Source organism: Diabrotica undecimpunctata, chromosome 5 (assembly GCF_040954645.1).
Source record: "Diabrotica undecimpunctata isolate CICGRU chromosome 5, icDiaUnde3, whole genome shotgun sequence".
Classification (NCBI taxonomy): domain Eukaryota; kingdom Metazoa; phylum Arthropoda; class Insecta; order Coleoptera; family Chrysomelidae; genus Diabrotica; species Diabrotica undecimpunctata.
In genome coordinates this window covers 93902523-93922570 of record NC_092807.1, presented here as the reverse complement: position 1 = coordinate 93922570, position 20048 = coordinate 93902523, and the positions used below count along the sequence as shown (strand labels likewise).

General features: G+C 33.4%; 2 protein-coding genes and 1 non-coding gene across 8 annotated transcripts in view; 1 reads left to right on the top strand and 2 right to left on the bottom strand.

Annotated features, from left to right (window-relative positions):
* Pgm2a (phosphoglucomutase 2) overlaps positions 1-20048 on the bottom strand; it is a 60107-nt gene that overhangs the window by 8602 nt on the left and 31457 nt on the right. Inside the window, exons 1-4 of one of the 6 annotated variants that reach the window (XM_072532216.1) lie at positions 11793-11931; positions 4322-4667; positions 3792-3960; positions 1670-2022 (exon numbers count right to left, since the gene is read on the bottom strand). In XM_072532216.1, the coding sequence (XP_072388317.1) occupies positions 1670-2022; positions 3792-3960; positions 4322-4650 (851 nt within the window). In that variant the 5' untranslated portion in view covers positions 4651-4667; positions 11793-11931. Of the gene's footprint in view, positions 1-1669; positions 2023-3791; positions 3961-4321; positions 4668-4831; positions 4857-8070; positions 8218-8510; positions 8620-11660; positions 11932-20048 lie in introns of those variants that run through there. The other 5 variants (XM_072532211.1, XM_072532215.1, XM_072532214.1 and 2 more) reach the window with 5 other exon arrangements.
* The window catches only part of LOC140441477 (START domain-containing protein 10-like), a 62751-nt gene continuing 54690 nt past the window's right edge, over positions 11988-20048 (top strand). The window contains exon 1 of the mRNA XM_072532218.1: positions 11988-12132. The gene's annotated coding sequence lies outside the window, so the exon portion shown is untranslated. The remainder of the gene's footprint in view (positions 12133-20048) is intronic.
* Positions 13341-13450, bottom strand: LOC140442551 (U6 spliceosomal RNA). Its single transcript, XR_011951073.1, has one exon. It is a non-coding gene; the product is annotated as a U6 spliceosomal RNA (small nuclear RNA).

Sequence of the window (20048 nt, the reverse complement as noted above, 5' to 3'; positions counted from 1 at the left end):
AATAACTGTTCTGATGAGACTTATTAAGTCGAAATACGTATCAACAGATACATAGACGCTTTGTGCGTGAAATCAAATCTTTGCTGTCTTTTTCATTTTATTCGGATCTACTCTGTATGAGTACAAGAAACAAATTCGTTAAGGATTTCTGCTTAGTTGATAGACATGTCGTGGAATGCAAATTTTAGATTCCCCATATCTCTATTAACATCTTTATCAACGTCTGTTATACCTTGTAATTTTTAGAAGGTTCAGGTTAAAGCAGAAATCTGAATTTGTTTCGAAACTATTTTACGGATTTTTCTATCAGATGTCGCTATTGCGTCCATAACGAAGCCATTTTATTGTTGCTTCTTAAAGACAGAAAAGATTTATTTTTCACGTTGAGAACGCCTATGAATAACTGTTCTGATGAGACTTATTAAGTCGAAATACGTATCAACAGATACATAGACGCTTTGTGCGTGAAATCAAATCTTTGCTGTCTTTTTCATCTTATACAAATACTTTATATTTAAAAAAAATATATTTAAAAATTCTTTAATATACAGGGTGTACCATTTTAAAAAATACCACATTAAGTTCATTCTGCTGTTCCGACTGACCTTGTATAATCGAAAATAATTTGAAATTGTATACGTCTTTGATCTGTATAATTGAAAATAATTTTAAATGATGTACGTCTTTGATATACATCAGTTTTATTATTAACATTTTTTATATACTCCATAGTTTAGCCGTAATCAAAGAAAACCAGAGGTTTGGCGCACCCTGTATGTGTGTGAGACATCTCCAATGTCTGATCTCTTCTAAAAGTATAGTAATGCACCTATCTTAGTTTCATAAATGCTTTCCGGTTCCTTTTCTTGTTCATGTTCGTCAATCATGTGCAATTTTTATATCTTTATATCATTTGCCTGCGACGTTTACTCTGTAGGTAAGTCCTTCTGTATGGAGTTGAAGCTTGGACATTTAAATTAAATATCATGGGACGGCTCGAAGCCTTTGAAATTTGGCTTTACCGCAGAATGCTCAGAATGTCATGGACACATTCCGAATCGAACAGTATTACACAATAAATAGAGAGCTAAAATTTATAACAACAATTACGAAAAGAAAGAACTCGTGCCTAGGCCACATAATGAGAAATTACAAATATAACCTTCTACGAATAATAATTGAAAAGAAAATAGAGGGCCGAAGAGGAGTAGGTAGAAGAGCCACGTCATGGCTTCTCAATATCAAAGCTTGGACGGGCATCAACGTTCAACAATTACCAAGAGTGGCGCAGAATAGAGAACATTTTGATTTAGTGATCGCAAACCTCCAGTAATGGAATGCACCAGAAAAAGAAGAGGTTTATATATAGTTTGAAAATAAATTGATGTGTTTCTGAGTTTCTATTGTACGGGTCGATATATATTGACTTAGAGATCGGAAACTCCTCCGGCTCTAGAATATCAGGCAAGTTGAAAGGCTTTCCATCAAGCTGGTCATACTTAGGCAATAAGAGAATGCTACATGCTATAAAGGATGATATCAGCCGTAATTGTGGTGTAAATAATGTTTAACAAATCTACAAATACATAAATGATCTCTTCTATAACCCTTAAAAAAAACAAGATTATATTACAATTATTTCATTTAAAATAATACAATTAATGCTTACTTAACAGTAGGAAAATCCGGATGAGGATCTCTCTGTTCAGGAACTACCACAAAATTGGCATTTATAATTTCAAACACTTTTTTGATATACTCGTAAGCAACCCCGTGCATCGGTGTGTACGTAAACGTTAAATTCATTTTTCTATTCAACTCCTTAGATTCTTCCGAAGCGTCCCTGTCGATTACATTCATGTAACGACAAAATACGTCGCTTCTGGGGTCCGATATTAAAGGGCTGCTTCTTATTATCGAGGTATCCCAAGAGCTTTCCAAGGGTTGTAGATTTTGTAAAATTGAATTTTGGATGTGTTCGTCCACGGGGGACACTATTTGCGCTCCGTTTGAACCATACACCTACGGCACAAAATGTAGGTCACATAACAATTTTACGACTGCTTTTCGTTGTTGACATTTTAGAACATAACACGCACATTTTCAGAGAAAATATAGAAAAAGAAAAAATAGTGTTATAAAAGAAATAAACATTTTCTTTTTTAAAAATTAATATATTAAACAAGGTACTACTTTTAAAAGACCAGGCAAATACAATTTTTATAGACGTAAAGTAGTTTACATTAGGTTTCAAATTGTCAAAATTAACAAAAATAAGTTTTTTAGATCCTTCCAAAGTTATTTTTTTACGATTTTCGGATTGTAAATCAAATGTAAAATGTAATTCTCGTTACAATCAATTGTGGTTTGATCTCATACAAAACAATATTTAACTTATCCTATTTGTTCATCAAAAAATTTTTTGCATTTTAAAAAATGCGGTTAGTTCAGGTCTACTTTCGACTGTATGTAAATTTTAACGATACAGCCCTCAAAATGTCTACTGAAAAATTGTTTAATTTATTTATAAGGTTTTTTGGTAATAACTTTGTATTCCAGTCATCAGAGATGAAAATGCCACTGATCCTCTCAAAATCAAGCTAAATTTTGTTAAGAACATCAATTTTAAGATTCTAAAAAAATGCAGGCCCAGAAATAACCAAAGAAGAAGTGATCCACGCAGTAAAATCTCAGAAAGATGGAAAAGCCACCGGTCCAGACAATATCAATGTCGAAATACTAAAATTAATTGCAGATAACGAAAGTAAAAGCCTAGACTTAATAACAGCACTATTCAATCAGATATATAACACAGGTAAAATACCAACAGACTGGCTAAAATCAACATTCGTAGCATTACCAAAAAAATCTTAAGCTTGATGTCTCATGTTCTTAAAACTTTTTTCAGAATATTCCATACACGAATTTACAAGAAGTGTGAGTTCCAGATGAGTGACACTCAATTCGGATTTCGAAACGGATTGGGAACACGAGAGGCTCTTTTTGCTTTAAATGTGTTAACGCAACGATGCAGAGACGCAATACTTGGGTCATGTGTTAAGAGGCGAAAGATACGAATTACTTCAAGTTATACTGGAAGGAAAAGTACAGGGCAAAAGATCAGTAGGAATCTAAATCTTTCTAAATCAGAGTAAAATCTTTCGCGCAGCCGTTTCCAAAACTACAATTGCCATTTGGATTGCCAACCTTCGAAAGGAGATGGCGCCATGAGAAGAAGAAGGAGGAATAATATGCCTAAAAACGCTGAATTTAAACTTGTACATTACAAACGATCTAAAACGTTTAAACTCCTTTTTTTAATGGAACAAGTACCTACGTTTGTCAAAAGTACAGAACTTCAGCTATAAATAACACCTAATGTAGTCTTAGTGGAAGTATTTTTCGTGACATAAGATCATTTGTAATTTAAATTCAGCCTTTTTTGGACATATAAATGAGGCATTTGAAATATGAATGAAATATGGCATTTGAGACAAAACTTTATGTCATAGGTTTTAAATATTGGGCTCTAACAATGAAAATTCTACAGCAACCGGTGAAAGAAATACTAAAAAGTGTAAACAATGTGCCTTTACTATATTGGCGACAAATGGCAAATGGCGCCATGCTACTACTTACATCACAACAGGCCTGTGACTACTTCAACGCTACATAAAGTAATTTATGACATCAGTATATCAGTTTGACTATCTGCAATTTGCTTTGGTATATAGTGGTTGCGGATTTTTGTATCGTATCTATAAAAATAGTAAAAAAGATAAGTAGCTTACTTTGTAACCATTATCTTCCTTTGGATTGTGAGATGCTGTCACCATCACGCCGCTAGCACAACCAAATTGTCTGATAGCGTATGGAATGAATGGAGTAGGACATATCGTGCTGAACAATTTCACTGGATATCCAGCGTGAAGAAATACAGAGGCTGTTAGCTCCGCCCATCTAAAACAACAAACACTGTTTATACAAATAATCTACTAATGACACTCATCATTCTTTACTACCACCAAATTAAGTAATGGTCCATACACACCATCGATATTAGTTGTAGTGAAATTTTGTTCAAATCTACATTACATTGAATAAAAATTAATGAATTGATGTCCTAGTAGGAAGTTATGAAGTAGATTTTCTAGTAGGAAGTGGGAAGATATTTTCCGGCATCGAGAAATTTTCAAAGAAGTTCTAAACCAACATGTTGAAAAATAATTATTAATCAATTAAATAAATCGTTAAATTGTTGATATACTTGTTAAGAAATATCAAATAATACATAAAAACTGACAAATAATAATAATTTTACCTTCTGCTATTATGTCTTCCATCATAACCAATGACAATACCATTCGCCTTTAATAACTTTTCATCAAGTTTTACTAAATAATTAAAAAATCCTTGGGCAGTTTGAATGATGACCAGATCGTTCATGCAAGCGTATCCCACACCCATTTTTCCTCTTAAACCGGCGGTACCAAAACCAAGTCTTTTGGTGAGAATTTTATTTATTTCCTGAAATTTCTGTTCACGTAGCAGACTTCGCATAGCGTTAGAAGTTGTTTCATTTTTATCCAGAGCTAACCATTCGGCTACTTTTTGGTCCAAGGCAGCACAACCTGTGTTGATGTCACACATTTTTAGCTACTTTACAGCTGGAACAGAAAAAAAGCAATCAATATACTAATCAAAATATTCTATACATTAAGATTTTGAATCCTTTCATAGGCGGTGGGAAAATAAATTCCCACCATCAAATATTCGTTTTATGGGCGATGGAAATTAGAATTTACATGTAGTGTCAATGCTGTCATCTTACCAAATATTGTTAAAGTTTCCTCCATTACACTATATGGTCAGAGATGGAATCTGTACAGATGTTAATTAACATTTAAATGACAGTTGGATTCTTCATCAAATTGCTGTCTGTTATATGCAGTTTTGTGAGAATTTAATTCGTAAATTGGACGGCGTTATGCATCACTAGACCAAGCGCCAAAAATTGATTTTGAGATATTTGACTTCAAAGTTTTCACTCTATTAAAATTCAGTATATGTTACAATAGTCGTAATTTTTTGTTTTCGAAGGCAGTTTTTTATGTTTTCTCTAAGTGTGAAATAGTAACTTGCCAATGTTGAAGAAAAACGAAGCTTTTGGTCGACTTACGATTTTCGCCACATTGTGTAATTGTGTTATACATCAATAGACCAAGCGACATGGAGGTCGTTGGGTCTAGTGATGTGTAACTTAAATATCATTCTTAATGAATGATAAGTAGGCCACAAGCTATTTTTTCTTTTTGGGTATGACAATTTTAGTCATTGTTTTGAATATTTTATATTACTTAAGAAATTAATCAAAAAATAGAAAAAAAAACTTGAACTCAGTGTTAACAGTAGGTAAAATTTTCTGAATATTATGAAAATAGTAAATAAACATTAATCATCTTGTATGCCAAAGTCTAAGTCTCTATCAATTCGTCAATGTCATCTACTGTATTGTTACTGAAAAGGGAGCGATACAGAGGTTTTGCATCATTTGGTATTAGGTGCGTTAGAGATCTTAAGTCGTTAAGCTTAGGCACAGAAAGTGACTTGCCAGTGGGCCAAAGAGGAATCAAGTGGTTACTTAGGGATTGTATTGCAACGGGCCGTCCTTTTTAAAGTTTCTTGTGAAGATCTACTTAAACTTCACTAGTGTTAAAATCAGTTTTCATAAAAATACTCCTTATCCTTTCTTATTTCAATTTCTCTTGTTTTAATCCAGCTTATCTTACTATTTTCTATGTCTGATTTACGGTTTGTAATCATAGTTTTCAACTTCTTTGTAGCAAAAAATTCTTCTTTTTTCATTCTGTGAACTACTAGTGGGTTCTTTTTACAAGATTTCTTCATCACGTTTAGGTAATCATCAACGGTATATAAACGTTCAATATCTCCAAAATCACTATCATTGGGTAAAAAAATATGACCAGGAAAGAGATAGTGTAATGTAATTTTTTCAATGGTAGGATGAGTTTCCAAAATCGTTTTCAGAATCAAAACTATTTTGATGTTGCGGTTTTGGCCGCCACAAGAGTCTGACCACAAAATTACATGTTTTGCAGAAGTAACATTTTCTTCAATGTATTTCTGCAAACTGCCTACATCCTGGGCTGGTAGACCAGCTTCACCTTCTATCCAAACATAACAATGACCTTTGTTATCCTTGCCGATATGGATACCAAGTTTGTAAACACATAATCGACGCTTATAATATACGATATTTGTTGGAATTCTCGGAAGGGGAAGAGTTTTTTCTAAATCAAAACAAAAGGTTTCCATTTCTGGTTAATCGTTGCTCATCTTCAAGTCTAGCTTTCTTCTAGATTGCGCATTTTCAGCTTCTTCTAAGTGCACATTTTTTTTCCTTTAACTCGCTTAATTTTTCGTTATATGCGCAATTTTTTATGTCTAATTCGAAACAATCCCATCTACTCCAAGTATCGTTTTTTAACTTTTTTCTTTGAAGATTAAATCGTGTTAAAAATATTTTTTTGTAAAACGAAAATTTAACAGGATCATTGTCTGCTTCTTCAATATACAATTCATACATTTTACTTAATGTTGTGTCTTCTGTTAGGTATTCTCTTTCTGTGTTAGCTTTTCTGTAATGTGACTTGTACTTAGGGAGTTTCGTTATGTGCTCAATTACTTTTTGTACACGATTATCGTTAATTTTATCATGACCTCTACTTTCACCACGACAATCTCGAACACAAATCGGACGTTTCATAGCTTTCAATGGTGCCTTGACTTTGCAACTTGATATTCTCAAGGTCTGTAAAAAGAAAGGTTTACACATTGTCACAGCGGATATTGTGTATCTCCTTGTAGTATTTCTATTGTTACTGGTTTTTGTTATTTTACGCTTTATTGGGACTTCAGAAATATTTGAACAAATTACAGCTCCCTGAGCATCATGAGATTCAACATTGTAAAACTTATTAAATTCTTTTTTGGCATTATCCACATCAATCTTGTCCAAACACTTACACTTACAAAGATACATACGAAACTGTTTTGATTCTTTACATACATTTCTCTGTGTGAAGTAACTCTTGTTTTGAATACAACTTTTTTTTCTTGATTCGTGAATTTGATTTAAGTACTTCTCCCTTTTTTTTGGTCTTCCCATGAGCGAATAGTTTTTTATCACTTCACTGTTTAATGCTATTTTCTCTTCTTTTTGTTCCTGCTGAGGAATAATGTTACTTCTTGTTTCTCCTTTGGAAGTTGAAGGCATCTGCAGTGATTCTTCTGGTGCATCTTCTGTAGAAAAATTTAAGCAATAACTGCCACTACTTCTTAACCTAAACGCCTCAACAAGTTATAGTCTACAACGTTCATGTACGTATGTTGCCAAATATTCGATTTACAATCATTAAAACGCTCGCAAGGGCGCTTGGTCTACTGATACAAAACTATTACACAAAATTAGAATATGATATCATCCTGAGGGTAAACACACCACCACCAGAATTTTCAACTAAAAGCGTGGCTCTTTGCCTACAAGATCCAGGCCAAAGTCAAAGTAAGTTACCTGACCGCGTCAGTTTGAAAAAACATAACCGCTAAAACAACTTTCGGTTATATTAACACTATTTTTAGAAATAATCTTTTTTGAAAACGATTTCCGGAGTGGAAAATCGAAACGTCAAACAGCAGTTATAAAATGTAATGGACCATGGGAGTGATGACGTAGATTTTATTGACATCTGTCAGTTTCACTTTCCAAACAAACCTTGTTTAATGTGGATAATTTGTATTTTTCGTTATTTTTTCATTTTTTTACAGAATCTTTCCGCTTTTTGCAATATCTAAGTATTCTAATAGTTACTACAACAATTTTACAAGGTTGTGTAAATAATAAAGATTGTTGTTTTATAAAAATAGCAATAAAATGCATGTATCAATAAAGTAAGGTTAGAATGTCTTTAATTTAAACTTTTAAACTATATTTCATAGAAATAGAATACTGAATTATGATGGTATTATCGTAAAAAACACTATACTTACAAGAAAAAGCAGCAGAGGAAGCAAAATGTTAACTTTATAGAAATTAAAAAGTCTTGAGATTGGGCATTTCAACTTTTGTTTGGAAAGTAATTGACAGTTGTGACGTCACACTTCCACTTTCCATTGAGAAAACTTTATAATCTTAACCTACAAAATACAAGGCCATAACCTTAAACTTTTATCAAGTGCTGTAAAAGGTCAAACATTAGCACATAAGTTTTACTTTATACAATAATTTTATTTTAGATAGCAAAATAAACTATGAATTTATTTTCAAGAATAAGACCGAAAAACATATGAATGATTGTTATTATTTATTATTAGTCACAAGAGATTAGTAAAGTTTTATCGGTGTTTTAAACATTAAATGTAAATGGTACTATTTTAACTTAATCCGCGATCCTATCAAATTACCAAGATTACAAAATGAAGGTACTTACCAATCAGTCGCTAACAGAATATTAATATCCTAAGTATTAAATTGTTTCGAGTTTCTGTATCTATCAAAATGCGATAAAATGATTTGTTTACAAAATTACATACTAACCAACCTTACATAGTAAGATAAGTAAGTACAGATTACATAGTACTTATTTCGCAAATAAAAAGTTATGCCATAATAATAATGAATAACTATGGTGTTATAATATAAATAATATATTTTTATTTAAAATACTTGTATCGTAAAGAAAAATATTGTATCGATTATCTATGTTTATATATATTTTTTTCTTTAGAATAATAACTAATAATATAAATTGTTGAATCATAAAACAATCGACGGAGTAGTGGTTAAGGTGGTGGTAGATATTAAGTAATTTTCATTCATCATTGAAATATCTTTTTATATTAGTTGTTAAAGAGGTATATTACAGATATACTATGTAAAAAAATTTTAAAAATAAAATTTGCAGTGGTAAGAAATACACAAGACCATCACAAATACGATACCCTAATGATGACACCGTGTTTCTTCTTCTTAACATGCCTTATCAAATCCTCTTGACGTTGGCGATTAACTCAGCAAGACTGTATCTGTCTTGACATATTCTGAACAGTTGTTCGTATCTCTCCTAGGACTCTTCGTATCCCAGTCCTTTCTCTGCCATTCTTCCCCTACATAAATAGGGGGAGATAATCAGAGCTTCAGAATTATGTAAACTGTGTGCTTAACTCAAACACATGTAAACCTTTAATTCATTCTCCGGCCAAAAAATTACAAAATTATGCTCAAATTGACTGGTTTGACAATGGGCGAAAAAATTATACCAAATTAAACGAAGTAGAAGTCATGTGTCAAGAGCGATCTAAAGTTATGGGAATTACTTTCGACTGTATTCAAAATCTGTCTTTACCAAATATTCTAGTCCAGGAAATTGGTCGATTTTATGGCGTTACCGAATGTTTGGTTTATGTAGTCAATCTGGTTTCTGCCTATGTTCTCACTGTCATCTCTAGGGGCTTTCCAGGTGTATATTTTTCGGACTGGTAGTTTGCACCACGTGTTCTTGATAAGGAGTTCGTTGTCCTTGCAAAACTGAACTAGCCTCTATCCTCTCTCATTACGTGTTCCTAGTTCATATTCGCCTACTACTTCTCCCTATTTTCTTTTACCTTCAATTAAGTTTCCTACAATAATATTCCCTTTCTTTTTTTTTGGTTTCTTCCAGTGTTTTGTCTAATTAATTTTAAAAACTATCTATTAGGATCAGTATTACACAGTAATGGAGAAATATATGGAGACGCATGCAGTAGGAATAGAGCTGGATGGATGAAGTGGAAGGAAGCGAGTGGTATGTTGTGTGACTGAAAAAATCCAATGAAGCTGTAGGAAAAATTCTATAAGACCAGCTATGATGTGCGGAACTAAATGTTGGGCAGGTAAAAGGAAAGAGAAATAACGAATACATATGGTGGAAATGAGAATATTTAGATGGATAAGTGGTGTGATAAAAAAGGATAAAATTAAGAATGGGTATATTAGGGAAATTATAGAGGTGGCACCAATTAATGCCAATAATAAGAGCGTAAGTTAAGATAGTTTGGTCATATTCAACGTCTAGACCTTAAACATCCAATGTAAAAAATTGCTGATCTTCGTGTTCCTGGCAGGAGTAAGAGGAGAGAAAGACCCAAAAAACCTGGGAGGAGAGGATTCGGAATATGTCGGTAAATTGAATTGATTTGGTATGATCCAAGATAGAAACTTATGGAGAAAAGTAATCAGGAAAGCCAATCCCGTATAGGTATAAAGGCAAAGGGAGAATAAATAACTTGCAGATTTATAGTTGACCCCATTTGCCATCAGGGACGATAGGACATACACATTCTGAAAAACGACAGTAGACACTTTTATACTTATTATGAGGGTTAAACTCTAAAAGGTCCAAATAAGGTTTGTTTATCTCTTTATGATTATATTTTTAAGCATATTAAAAAAAATAACAGCACTGCATTTTTATTTCGACGGTTGTTCTGGACAGAACCGGAATCACACAATGGTGAGGTTTCTTCTTTCATTTCAACAAAATGCAAAAAAATATATTACTATTTACCCATCCGTGGTCCCTCATTCTTACCTTGTAATAGAGATTTTGGTAGTTAAAAACAGTTGAGGAAACATGTGGAGTCGAGAGTTCCTTCCTTAAGAATATGTAAATATCATCTGTTCCGAAAGACAAAAAATACCTTTCAGAGTAAAGGAGAAACTTCTGTAGCCAAATACGAAGAGTCCTGCTCTTCTTGTAAAAAACTCGTCTTATGAACCAGTCCCGATAAATAAAAAAATGATGAAATTAAAAAAGTCATGTCTTACATGTCTGAGGAAGATCTGGCGTTTTGCCATCATGTTGTTACTTCTTGGAAGAAGACTACTCTCGAAGAAACGGACATTTGAAAATATCTAAGTGTCGATGGTGAACTTTTTTCTTTTTGTTACTTAAATGTATATCTTTTGCATCAGTTTCATTCTTAATTAAGAATACCTTCTTTTGTTAGTTTTATGATTTAAAACTTACGATATCTAGAGAAAAAAGCTATTAAAACTTAAATTATTTCTTTTTAATTTAATAGGTTCAATGATATGAATGACTTAGTTTTTATGTTTAACGAAGAATGATACATACTTTCTAGAGTTTTTTAGTTTAAAATGATGGATAATAATGAAATCTATCAATGATCTGTACAGGTAAAATGTGTATCCGAATTACATCTTTCGTTAATAAGTTTTCTTCAATTTACTAGAAATCGTGTTTTTGGACTTACACTGTTTGTAATCGCACCGACTCAATTAGAGAAGCTTACAACGCACAAGAAGAAAATTAAATAGAATAAAAATTATGATGATTGCTAGAACACGATATTTACGAAGAAGTTAGAATCTTTGACGTTATGGCATTTTTATGACCTGCAAATACTGCCTGAAAAATTAATCAGACATAAAACTGTTGTCAAACTTATACCTATTACAGTCTGTATATAACTGTAAGTGTTATTGATTGACATATCTTTAAAAGATTAACCCAACTACTGACTGAGACCTTCAGTTTTATCTGCATTATTGATAAATTAATATACTACTTTATACGCACCTGGCAGAGCAATCAGTTCTGTGTATATGCTGGTTTCAAATCACAAATATTTAATTATGTATATAGTCTAATTCGGTTTGTGTAGGTCGTAGCGATAACGTATGCTAATAAAAGGCAGTTCAAATTAATTACCTAGAAATAACTGACTTTACACCTGAAATTTTGAAAAGTGCCACATGTAGAAACGTCAACCGGTCGTCTAACGTCATCAGTTTACAGATTTTTTTTTGTAATTTCGGGAAAATTGATAAAAAGGTTAAAATTATACCAGTCGTACTTATAGATTCGATTGTACACTTGACAGTAGAAACCCTATTAAAACTGTCTTATCTACCTTTGATAACCGCACGGGTAGCTGAATTGTTAGTAGACTTATTGCTGCAATGTATACAAGATAAAAGTGTGTATTTGTGTTTGGACGGTGTAAATAGTTTCCTTCATAGCTCTAACCCAAGGAAATATATTATTTTAGGTAAGTAATTGATATTTATTATTCTAAATGACCACAAAAATAGTTTAATAACTAATTAATGTTAGTTATTGTTACAAATTTCCTTAATTCTTTCTTTTCGTTCTTATTTTCTTTTTCTGCCTATAGTCCATTAGTCTTTGTCGATTACTTGTCGTTTTGAAAAGTAATCAATCTGTAAAAGAACAATATTTTCAAAACACGAGTCTTAACATCTAACCAATAGAATAGCTAACGTACAGCCTTGTCTTCGTCTTACTTCGAAGTGGCTGTTGCTATGGGCTAGTTTGTCTTGGAAGTCCCATTTAGTCTTCTTATTGTGCCTCTTCAAGACGTGTTCTTGGTCATGTATACCGGCACTGGTCTCCTTTTTAGAATTTTAAATTTGTTTTGTTATTGACTGAATTTATTGATACGCGTTGAGGGCAGCTGTGTCTGTTACCTCATTATAGACAGCTATAATTATGCAATGTGATCGGAAACGATAGGAAACCAATCTGTCGCTGTCCGCATGCAAAGCTCTAAGTGAACTGTTTATCTAGACACGGTAAAAAAGAGCTTTTGCCTCCACGGAATTGATGTATTTGTCAGGGAATAGATACCTTGCTGGCAGAGGTCAGTAGTTTTCTGGGTGGGAAAGGGAGTTTCTTTTTAGGATGTCTGATGTATACATTGCCAATAGATAAACCTGGAGTTTGTAAGATGTTTTGGGGACGGATGGTTTTTAGTTTATAACTTATTCTCAAAGAGGAGGACCTCTCGAGTATGGTTATATTTAATCGTAATGTATTAGTTGGAGGGGAAGCGCTTTAGTTGGTAATTTACTTTACGCAAAATACTCTTGTCTAACGCTAGCGTTTTTTTTTCTAAAACATTCCGACACTTTTTCTCACTTTTTACGTGTTAGTTAATTTTTGGCGTGCTTGAACATCGAGAAAAATGCCAAGGGAGAAAGTTTTTCATTTAGTTTTTGGGTGATGTAAGTGACGATTTTAGTCAATGCGGCGTTGGTAGAGTGACCTCCTTTAAAGCCGATTTGGAATAAGCGAGTGATATTGTTTTTTTGTGGTAAAGTCTACTAGTTTCTCCCTAAAGATCCTCTAGAAGACCTTAGCAAGGATGTTTAAACGAAAAATCGGCCTGTATAATTTTAGGATTGGTCCGTGATTCTCCAAAGTGGCAGAGTTTGAGTGACTCATTAACTATTTTCATCAGATTTTTATTTATGCTCGAGTGAAGTTGTCATCCTTGCACAGGGGCCATGCTAATTTTCTGTATATCGTTCTATTTTAGTAATTGTACAGCTACGGCCATTGAATACTTTACACCCTTGAATACCTAGTAACCAATTTTTAAAATTTTTCTTAAAAGATGAGTATACCGTTCATCAAACCTATGATTTCTCAGCGTATACACTCTTGTTGGACCATTGCGGTATATGATTGAAACACTTTTCATCGAAAAATGCAACGTTAGACCGATATAGAGTAAAAATGATCCCTGTATTTGATTTTCCATATGCACATATGTCTCACGTTCAAATCTGCAACTTGCCTTACTGGCCAACTTTCTTCTATTATAGTTTGGTAATTGGTCTTGTTTTTGCTCGTCATTCAAATGAATTTTGGATGCGTATAATAGCTTTTTATTTGGTTTTTCAATAAGCACGAAATTTTTGACAAGCCCTTTAACATTTAGCAAATTCGTACGACACTGCGATTTTACATTATTACACTGTAAAAATGAAGGTGTAAACTATTCAGTGACCGCAGCTGTACCTAAGCGAGTACAGCTGAGGTACAACTTATATACGAATATAAATAAAGTAATTGATAGTACAATAATTAAAAAAAGACTACGCTCGCACGGACAATGACGCTGCTTTCGGGAGCTCTTCCGCTTCTTCAACGTAGGGTTGTTGGTTGACTGTTTACCATCGAGCAAAAAGACAAAAGAGGGAATGTAATCCTTATGAAAAGGAGACCAAAAAAGTGGCCTCTGATGGCATACATATCCGGAAAAGCGAATGCGCCAAATTTAAATTTTCCGACACTTTTAACAGTAGCTATAAAATATTTTTCGAATGTGTCTTAGACGAGAAAGTTTTAATTAAATATTAACGATAATAGTCTAAAATGCGACACAATTGTTAAAAAACTTCATTATAAATAAGATTTCATGTGACACTTGGGACAAACAATAACATAACCCAACTAAATTTGATGTCTTAAACAAGGAAAGGGACTCTCTGTTTAATGTGGCCTCTCAAGATGGCACTTCCTGTCTAACAATATTTTTACCCACACTACCTTTACATTCCCTCTTTTTTCTTTGTGCTCGATGCTGTTTACTGAACCGATGAACTCCAATTTATTCACCAGACTGCGAATAGCTCCTCGGTAGGACGATTATGGCGACGTAAAATAGGCAAAGCATGCGGAAGTTGCCCGAAAAAAAACACACATTTCGATAAAACTATTTTTAATCATTTGCTCGTGTTATTGTACGCTACATATCCATCCATGGTGATTTGGAAAAACAAAATAAATAAACGACAGCAAATTTCATACATGGATCTTCAATAACATAGGCGCTGCTACAGTAAAGTTTCAATATTCTAAAATAGGTACTGAATTCTGAGAAATGATAATTAAGTTTTAACGACAACACTGTTGTTAAGTTGAGATTATAGATAAATTATTAACTTCATTATTAATAATTCACATATAGTCTAATAGTCATAGAATAACGGACAGTTAAAGTAACTGATTTAACATGACCACGTTGACCAGTAGAAAAGAACAGTGATATATCACTTATTCTGGACATTCACTGCACACACAGTAGCGTATCGTTTACGTTGTTAGGTGAATTTTAAAAATTTATATGTACTAAAGAAGTATTTTTACTAAACATAATTTAATTTTACTATAACATATTTCCTCTCCTCCTCAGTCCTAATCCCTTTTGGGATGTGGTAACACCATCAGGTTTTTACAGTTTTTTCACGATTTCCTTCTATCCTTCCCTGTCCTGGGCTAGTTGTTCGGCTTCATGTAACCCTTGTTTAATCAATATTTTTGTTTGATCTACCCAACGGCTTGGAGATCTTCCCCTCGGTCTCTTTCCGTCAACTCTACCCTCGACTATCAGTTTTTCCATCGTACCTGTTCTTCTAGCAATGTGTCCAAAATATAGTAGGGCCTCTTCTGTACTTCGCGGAAGATGAACGGGCGGGAGAGTCCTCAACCCCGACACGGCGCGTCCCACTGGCTGATAGGGAAATGTCCTACAGATATGTAGGATAGGTGTGAATAAGGTTTTACCAAATAAGCACCTGTGGACCAACTGAGGACGGCATAGGCAGCAGCTATTACATTACTTCATTAAGGCTAGAGCGGAATGATTTCTACTGTTGGCTTAATGGCAGATACTCACGGGCGGATATCACATAATGATTCAACCGGCCGTGATACTGCGAAGAGGTAGGCAAGGGGAAACCACCTGATTATATTCCCGTGACTACACCATCCAGAATGTATCGAATCAGATAGAATAACATAATTACGTGAAGTTATTTAGCATTTAAAAATTAGTAACATATGTAGGTGGTATAGAAGATGTATAAATTTGACATATATGTAAACAAAATTAACTTACCTATTCTATGTGGCAATATTGACAAAGTATCTCGACATCCAAACAAATAATATACCGATTGCGAGAGGGGTCAGGCAAGGATGCGTCTTGTCTCCGACGCTTTTCAACGTGTACTCACAGGTCATATTCAAAAAAGCCTTATGGGAAAGAAAAGAGGGAATAAGAATTGGTGGAGAAATCATAAACACCATGAGATTTGCAGATGACACGGTAATTATGGCTGAGAGTATAGAAGAACTACAAACTTTACTAGATACAATAAATAGTGGATGCATTCAAATGGGACTTGGCATCAACACAGATAAGACCAAATTTATGATAGTATCAAGGAGTCCAATAAATAATGAACAACTAACCCTTGGTGGACAGCAAATAGAGAGAGTGACAAAATATAAATATCTGGGAGCTTACATCGACACAGAATTAGATCCAGACCAAGAGATCAGGTTACGAATAGAAATGGCAAGGGCAGCGTTCTTAAAATTCAAGCAATTATTCTGTGACAAAAATCTGAATACTGCGCTGGGTTTGTTGAATGTTACGTCTCGTCCCAACTATTGTACGGGGTAAAAACATAAAAGCGCAAATAGTTAAGAAGCTTTGAACTTTAGATATACCGGAGAATGTTTAGAATTCCATGGACTGTCAGGGTCACCCATGAGGAAGTACTGAGAAGGGTGGGTCGAGACAAAAAATTGTTGAAAACAATAAAAGTACGCAAGACTGCATACCTTGGACACATACTGAGGAATGATAAATATAGTCTTCTGCAGGTCACCATTCAGGGTAGAATCGATGGCAAAAAGGGAATAGGTAGAAAGAGGAACTCATGGCTGCGAAATATTCGACACTGGACAAACATGACTGTAGACGAATTATTCCACGTTGCAAAAGATAAACTTTTAGAAATGTTGTCGCCAACCTCCGTTAATGGGAACGGCATAGGAAGAAGAAGAAGACCTCGACATCCACAAGAGGTCAAAATAGGTCAAAATATTAACTATTGTTTGAACAAAGCTAGTCGGATGATAAAGAACTATTGCAATCAATATAAGCCATATTGACAATAAAAGGTTCAAAGAAACCATTCACTAGATACCAAAGATACCACAATCTGCTATCTTCTTTTCTAGTATGTAATATGCAATTTTTTCATGAGTCTTGCGTGACGTTTTTTATAGCAGTAGCTACCAGACCTTTAACATTATCCATTTTAAAAGTTAGGTTTTCTCTCGCTACTTGATCGAGTTATATGTTCGATAGAGTTCAGCTCATAATGGCATGAAGAGAGGCGCAGAACAATCATGTTCTTTTACGATCCATTTCGTCGACAGCATATTTCTTGTATTCGGGTATATGTCTCCTTAGAAGATTTAATAATTCTACTTTCAACATATTGTCATCGAATAATATATTTGTTTGAGAGAGCCAGTTTATGATGTCAGCTTTCCGCTAGGCAGTTGTTGGTGACGGCTCTAATAGTCTACTATGGTAAGATTTATTGTTCATAACGACGGGACAATTTAGTTCAAGGTTTAATAAAATCTTTGAAAACCAACCTTCAAGGTTTTGGGCGTTCATTTCGTCATGATAGTCATTAGTTTTCTTGAATTCAAAGACAAACAATCCGTTGTCCAAAAAACCGGAATCACTGCCTATGTGCGTAAAAATGAGTCTTTGTCCTTTGTTCGCTGGTGTTTTCAGACCGGATTATAACCTTTTAATGAAGGTTTGTCGACGGTATCTAACTTCAAATTCTTGACAAACCTTTGAGACACAAGCCTTGATTTAGCCAACTTTCGTCTAAATAGTAGATTTTTCTTTGATCACGGCGATAGTTGGAATTTATTTCGGCTGCGTTCTTCACTAACGTTGGAATTGGAAAAAGAAAGCATGGGATTTTCTCCAAATAGCATACTTAATATCTTTTTCAAGCTAAATACGATCTCTTCTTCTGACATCAATGTTTTCAACAGACGTGTCCGACTTACCTTCACTTTGTTTGAATTGTTTAAGAATTCTTTGAGCACTTCTCGTAGATACTTTAGTCCAATCACTACATATAGTTACAATATCATTGACCAATATTTTCATTCCTTTCACGGACTCCACAATACATTTATTACATTGTATATATGTAATAGTTTTTTCACCTTTGGTGAAAAATTTGGTCGACGACGTTTTCTTTGACTATTTTCGACTTTCATATTTATCAGAACTCTATAAAAAAGGTATTAACCGCTTCAGGTTAACTATAGTACTGATGTATTTCAGTAATAGAAAGAACAAAGGTGTTATCAATAAACCATTTGTTAATAAACAATATAAAGGGAGTTCCGAAATAATTAAAAAAAAACGTAAAATTGTGTTTGGGAGTAAATCATCTATTGTTTTACGTTAAACGTAAAGTTTAGTGTTGATAAAATCAATGATTTATTAAATGACAAAGTTTTTAATTCAATAAATTTTCTATTTTGTTTGAAATATGGAAACCTTCAGCGTCTATCATTTATTACTGTATCCCTGATTTTTATCCAGCGGCAAATTATTCTCACTCAGGTATTGGCGTGATACTGAAATCTGGGTAAAAACTACTTTGTTTCGTAACGTAATAAGCTTTGTGAAATATTTTACTGATAAGAATTATGAAATAAATGGTAATTTAGCTAAAGTATATTTAAATAAAAACTCAGTATGAATTGTTAAACTGATATAGATGTCCTTCTGGTAATGTTAATAATCTCTTGAATTATTGGAGGCTGTTTTGGAGAAGATAGCCATATCTAACATATATTCTTAATATACTCATATTATAAAACGATTCATATAAAACGAATTCTTACTACAATAAACTTTGGAAGAATAGAAATTTAGTAGAAATATTTTTACCGTATTAGTTACCTCAAGTGGGAACATGGATCGTAAGAGGGACTTACGAAGAAGGAGCATTAAGAAATTTAGATGAAATACGAGAGAAATATAAAATCTAAATATTGGCTTTACAAGAAACCAAGCAGCTGGGAAATGAGATAAATGGAAATGGGTTTTGTGGTGTCAGAGAGAATAAGCCCAGTAGTAACTGATTTTCAAACAATATCAGAAATACTGTGGCTATCTAAGATTGCGTAGGAAATATAGAAAAATCATCATAATTAACACTCATGCTTCTACAGAACAGAAAAACATGAAAATAGAGTTCCATGAACAACTTGATGAGCTAATTGGAAAAGTTCCAAAATATGACATAAAAAAAATAATTGTGGGAGATATGAATGCGAAAGTAGAAAGAGTAGACATTTATATATGAATATAACAGGTAGAAGGGGCTATCACACATTTTATTTCCTCACCATTTCTTGGAATTTAGTGTCTATAATTTCAAAACTAAACTATTATACCGTCGGATTTCATTAAGCATTTGTACCACGATTTTATCCCTTTTTTGTGTACTGAAAATGTCATGATTTAAACAAAAAACAAGAAATCTAAAGTTGAACCAGGCTGCGTTTCTCTGAAAACCGAATTTTCCTAAGTTTTCTCAACTTTTCCAAGGTAAAATTTTTCATTTTCAAGACCTACTGTAATGCCTTTTTTGCAGGATCCTTATCGTGAAAACTAACAAACTTTCAAGTGGCCGAAGGAAAAAATCACGGACGTTGGTGTGAAAATATTACATGTTTAGGTCGTAATTAACACCTTTAGTGCACCATTAGCCCTTATACCAAAAACTTAAAAAACTAGAATCAATACTCCCCTATCGATTCGTACAATGGCATAAGGGAGAAAAATTTTTTACAGTAGAAATTTTTTTTTCCAAAGAATTTAATTTTCACGTAATGTGGAAGTAAAATATGTGAAAAAGGAAAGCACAGTTTTCACATATTTTACTCTCCCTGATTTCATCTTTCAGTGCTCTAAAAGGCATAAGGGAAAAATCGTTAACGAACATCGTCGGAAATCCGACGGACTATATACCAACTATGAAGGTTTGACACTCTCTTTTGGAAGACCCTATAATATTCCTTCTTAGCATATATGTTTTTATAAACTTCCATTGCACATTTTAAGAAATTTATACCTTTGTTTGAATAAGTTAGTCAAACTTGGTTTCTTCTTATTTACTAATATAGACCAGATAAAAGTAATTTGTATGATAACAACAATATATGACTCATAGTCTCATAGACACACTGACAAATCTATCTAACAAAAAACAACAATAAAATTTTTTATTTCTAATCGAATTCCCCTTACTTCGA